This window comes from Macrobrachium rosenbergii, chromosome 6 (assembly GCF_040412425.1).
Source record: "Macrobrachium rosenbergii isolate ZJJX-2024 chromosome 6, ASM4041242v1, whole genome shotgun sequence".
In the NCBI taxonomy this organism is placed as follows: Eukaryota; Metazoa; Arthropoda; class Malacostraca; order Decapoda; family Palaemonidae; genus Macrobrachium; species Macrobrachium rosenbergii.
The window spans coordinates 25,731,091-25,736,647 of record NC_089746.1 but is presented as its reverse complement, the minus strand read 5'-3'; the positions used below and the strand labels follow the sequence as shown (position 1 = coordinate 25,736,647).

The window sequence follows — 5,557 nt, the reverse complement described above, 5'->3', positions numbered from 1 at the left end:
TGACTTTTCAGTAAGTCTCATCCTTAATAAAGAATTTTAAAAAAGCAAGTGGTATCCCCCTCGCAGGTATCCCATGAAGTTTGGTCGACACAAGACTCGTCGTCGAGTGGTGCTGAAGATTGTTTTAGTGTGGTGTCTCTCCTTCGCCGCCTCCCTACCTCTGTCCTTGATGTACGCCACAGATCCTCATTCCACTATTGTTGATGGAGTCTGCCAGATCCCTGTCTCCCTCTTCCAGATCATAGGATCCATCATTTGTTTCTACATTCCCCTCATCATAATGCTCGTGACTTACGCGCTGACCGTTAGGCTTCTCTCTAAGAAACAGAGTGAGTTGCAAGCAACTGTTCTAGAGCCTTCGTCAGCAACGCCTTCGCCTAGGTCTGTTAGGTGGAAAAAGCTCCTTTGTAAAACTACTTCTAATCTGAGTACCAGCACTGCCGTTTCCTTGACGGACGGGGAAGTGTGCGACACGGGTTGCGGAAGCCTGGAATCACGCTGCGATGACTGCAAGCTCAGAAGGTTCGGCAGCAGCCCTTTGCGGAGGCCGCCCTTAGTTAGGTACACGAGTCATCATTATCGCGCTGCCCTTGCGCGTGGCGGGGCCTGTGGAAGACGAGGGTATTCCGTAAGAGAGCATAAGCGAGACGTAGGCGACGCCAGTGGAGAGGATCGCCTCTACCCTCCATTGCCAGCGAACCCTAGTTTTGAACTGTCGGTGTTCCCCCAGGGTTCCCCTGACAGATCTCGGTCAGCCCCAACCTCCACAACAACATCGCCCAGACATCGACGCCACAGGAGTGACGGAAGTCCCTCGCACCATTCCCATCCCGATTCCAGTCTCACAAGGATGGAGAACGAAGAGAACAATCAAGAAACCAAGAACAACAAGAGCTCTGGGTGCGAACAGAATGGCGGGCCGAGAAGGAAGGAGGCGCAGAACGACTGCAACGACGACTGCGAAGGGACTGACAGCAGCGAACACGTGACTGTCCCCTGCAGCTGCGCCCCCAGGTTCTTCCTGGAGGACATCAAGGCGTCTTCCAACAGCCAATGCCAAGAGTGTACAGAGCCCAGGCCGCAAGAAGTGCCCTCCCACTATCAGAGTCGTCAGCATCGACAGAGTCAAGAACTGAATCCTAGACGAAGGGACAGTTGTTGTACGGGTTGCTGTCCAAGGAAGGGAAGCAGTACCGTATGCTGTTGTCCTTGTTCTATCACCAGGCTAATCAGTCGCCACAATGGATCTAGTAAGTTCTCTTCAACTGTCTATTGCCTAAAGAACCAAAACAGACATTTCTAACTAAGAAACGATTCACATGCGGGACGAAAAGGAAGTCAGTCCTTTCATTTCTGGGGTGAGCGATTTTTTACTATAATTAAGTTTTTCAGATTTAAAGAATGACACTAGTTCAGGGCAGACCAAGTTCTATGGAAACTCTTAAATAGTAAAAATAATATCACATTTAAGTCAAACAGAGAGAAAGAGAGAGAGAGAGAGAGAGAGAGAGAGAGAGAGAGAGAGAGAGAGAGAGAGAGAGAGGGGGCGCTATACGAAATATGCTTGAGTATACATGACCCAATAGCCTAACCATTTTTAACGAAATTAATTACTTCTAATGCAGGGAAAACAATTAACAAAATTAAACATACTTGGGTTAAATTACATTTCGCATTATTTAATATGGATCGTATTTCAAATAAATATTGTAAATTCTTTATGGCCAATATCAGCATGAATTATTGTTATGTATCAATTGAGTTATATGGAAAAATATGATTTATAAACACTTAGTATTGCAAAATTGCTATTCTTTTCCTCTTGAATTCAATTACCAAATGAGTATGTATTTCAAAATTTTATGAAAAAATAAGTATGATAATAATAGGATGATAAATTCCTGATAATTATTGGGTTCATGTTAACAGAACATCTCCCGCCAACATTTTTTTATCTAGACAAACTTATACCAACAACTGATCAAACATTGCTCTTAAAACAGGACATGAACGATGGGACTTTTATTGGCAATAAAACTATAATTGAATTTTTCCAATTTCCTCAGAGGGGGCTACAACAGGTTTATCATCCCCTTGGAACGAGGAGTCAAGCCCCAGGGGATCGGATCTCGTCACCCGAGCGACACTAAGGTAAATAGAAAAGGCTGAAGGTTTAGGATATGAGTCTAGTGGAAAAGATATTGTATTCAAGTTTCAAATTTGCTTTTGTAGTTGGTTTTTTTTTATGAGGTCTGTGTTCATCTTCATTGGGTAATTTCAAACAGAAACTTCTCTCTTTGTAGTTTATGTTATTTACATATATATATATATATATATACATATATATATATATATATATATATATATATATATATATTATATATATATATATACATATACATATATATATATATATATATATATATATATACATATATATATATATATATATGTGTGTGTGTGTGTGTAGATGACAGTGTGCTAGATAGACAGACAGCTAGATAGACAGATAGATAGATATAATTTGCATTAAGCGCCAAATTGAGAATTTTCTGTTATTATTTTTACCTTCAGGCCAGGGGGTCAGGTCACAACGATGCTTCACAAGCCTCCGTCAGTCGAATCCTCTTCGGTGACGTCTTCGCCGGGCTCCTCAAGAGGGCTTTGGCGCCAGCAGTCGTGCACAGCATCCATCAAATACGTCTCCTCCAAGAAACACGGGAGGAACATCAGAATGGAACAAAAGGCTACTAAGGTGAGGCCTTGCGTTGTGAATTGCATATGTTTTAGTTCTCTCCAAAAGAAAACTATTTTTCTGTCTGTCTTCACTTTTTCTGTCCGCTCTCAGATCTTAAAAACTACTGAGGAGGCTAGAGGGCTGCTAACTGGTATGTTGATCATCCACCCTCCAGTCATCAAACATACCAGATTGCAGCCCTCTAACGTCAGCAGTTTTGCATTTTATTTAAGGTTAAAGTTTGCCATAATCGTACTTCTGGCAGCGCTATAGGTACCAACAACATAGGCCATCACCGGACCGTGGCTGAGTTTCATGGGCCGCGGCTAAGAGTTTTATGCGGCATGGATGAGGCTACCACCCGACAGAAAACTCGATTGCGTTTCTTTGGCGCATTTTTTACTTGTTTTCACTTTGTGCTTTACTCCAAAGTTCACCAATACCGTCCAAATCAACAGTAAAATATGGGCGGGTCCACGGGGACGTTAGGTACCGTCTGCAACCTGAGATCAAGATACCTCCATTAAGCATAGTATTACAGGGCTTAGTGACGAAGGATGCTTGTCCCATCATGAGTTCATTACCGTTACCTTCGTCATGAAACAGAAATTTAAATGTCGAATGATCTTATATAAAATTTTTACTCAGAAGTTACTGGTTGTTTGTGGGATTCTTTTTGTAACCTGTTGGTAGACAGAAAACCCTTACGGATTTCACATTTACCCAAACTGGCAAAGCTGCTCTTCATTCACATATTTTTAAAAATAAAACTGTATGCAGCCGATCGTCTAATTGCTAGGAGATAGCTTGAGTTATATCATACAAGTCTAGAAAACAACAGATAACACCTCAGAATGTATGTTTTTGGATATTTATAAGACCTAAAGAACTGGAAATATCTCTAAAATTTTGTTCTTAAAGTCTATTACTCATATTTGGCAAGAATCCCAATTTATTTCATGCTAAAAGAAAAGTTTACTTTCATAGCTCTTGCTATATTCATTTTGTATATTTTATGCTTAAATCATATGAGGCGCCGCATGTCAGAGGGGCCTAACCCTCAAACATGGCGATATTGAGTTAGTGGTGAGAAGATATGGAAAAAGACATGTAATTATCACGTGGGAACAAGTAACGCAAACCACCCTTAATCCCCCCAAACTTATGGTCTGAAGTCGCATGATATGAATTGGTTCCAGTACAAATGGAAAACTTTAAAGCTTAATATCTCAAAACTGTTTTTGCACTTAGACCCCTCTGACGTGTGGCACCTCATATGCTATCAGCACCCTTAGATCATGGCCCGTGACTTTGTATTTGTATTTGTGTGTGTTTGTGTCTGTGTATTTGTTTAGGATCGGTCAGAAAATCTTCTGGGATATCATACAATGTTCTTAAAGTCCAGTTTCTGTTTAATATATACCCCCTTCCCCTTCGTTGCACCCAGGTCCTCGGTGTCGTCTTCTTCACCTTCGTGCTCCTGTGGGCGCCGTTCTTCATCACCAACGTCCTCATCTCCTTCGGCACCGACATCGGGGAGGACATGATCAACTTCGTGACGTGGCTCGGCTACGCCTCCTCCATGGTCAATCCGTTCTTCTACACCTTTTTTAACAAGACATTCAGGCAGACTTTCCTCAAGATCATCAAGTGCGACATGCGAAGAAGTAAAAAGTACCATTTTTAAGACAAAAAAAAACTTATTTTGATGTATATAACTGTGAGTGTACATATTCCAATTATGATTTGATGTTCGGAGTTGCAACTGTTTATGTATGTTTACATTTGCATCTGTACATGCATACTTGTATACATACGTATATGCATGCATGATTACTTTTATATATATATATATATATATATATATATATATATATATATATATATAAATATATACATATAGTACATATATGTATATATATGTATAGTATATATATATATATATAAATAATATATATATATATATATATATATATATATATATATATATATATATATATATATATTTATATATAGCATAACTGTGTCTTTGAGAGTATACCTGGTATGATATATATATATATATATATATATATATATATATATATATATATATATATATATATATATATATATATATATATATATATATGTATGTATGTATATACATATTTAAATGTGTGTGTGAAACTTTGTATGACTGCGTATGCTTGTTTTATGAATAATTTTACTGCATATATGTACGTATATATGTGTGTGTTTATGTATATATATCATTGGATGTATAATGCACATGTTATCTTGAAATTACGATATACTCAAGCAAAGTGAATGTATAAAAAGTCTCCCCCACGTGTTTAAGCTAAATCTAAGGCCATACGCAGCAACAGTGTATTATTGGTGTTTGGATCCTTGCTCAAAATGTCAACTAAGAGAAGTACTCGGTGTATTTACGAGTTTCACTCGACTGTCTGTAAATGTTCTTATTAAAACTCAGTCCAAGGGATATTATTTTTGTTTATGTTCCTGTTTCCAGTGTTTTCACAACTGGGAACTATCCGCTGAGGTTATCTCCTAAATATACATTGGAGGTTTTTATTATAATTTTTCCATTAATATATATACATGATATGCGCAGATGAAACAGCGTTTTCTTTACAGTGGTTATAGCATAAAAATTGTTTATAGCACAATAAATCTTATCGGGAACAAAAGTTTGCGACTGTAACTTAAAAGATGCTATGGGCATAAATAAATGGGCTCCTTTCAAACAGTGAACTTTAAATTTTTCAAAGCTGTCACGCAATGATGAAGTCAACTATCATTGTGAGAAATTAGGTC

General features: G+C 38.5%; 1 protein-coding gene across 1 annotated transcript in view; it reads left to right on the top strand.

Moving 5' to 3' along the window:
• Positions 1-4,436, top strand: part of 5-HT2B (5-hydroxytryptamine receptor 2B) — an 85,064-nt gene extending 80,628 nt beyond the window's left edge. Inside the window, exons 4-7 of the mRNA XM_067105282.1 lie at positions 67-1,250; positions 2,067-2,151; positions 2,575-2,755; positions 4,185-4,436. Coding sequence (XP_066961383.1) covers positions 67-1,250; positions 2,067-2,151; positions 2,575-2,755; positions 4,185-4,424 — 1,690 coding nt within the window. The 3' untranslated portion in view covers positions 4,425-4,436. The remainder of the gene's footprint in view (positions 1-66; positions 1,251-2,066; positions 2,152-2,574; positions 2,756-4,184) is intronic.
• The last annotated feature ends 1,121 nt before the right edge of the window (positions 4,437-5,557 follow it).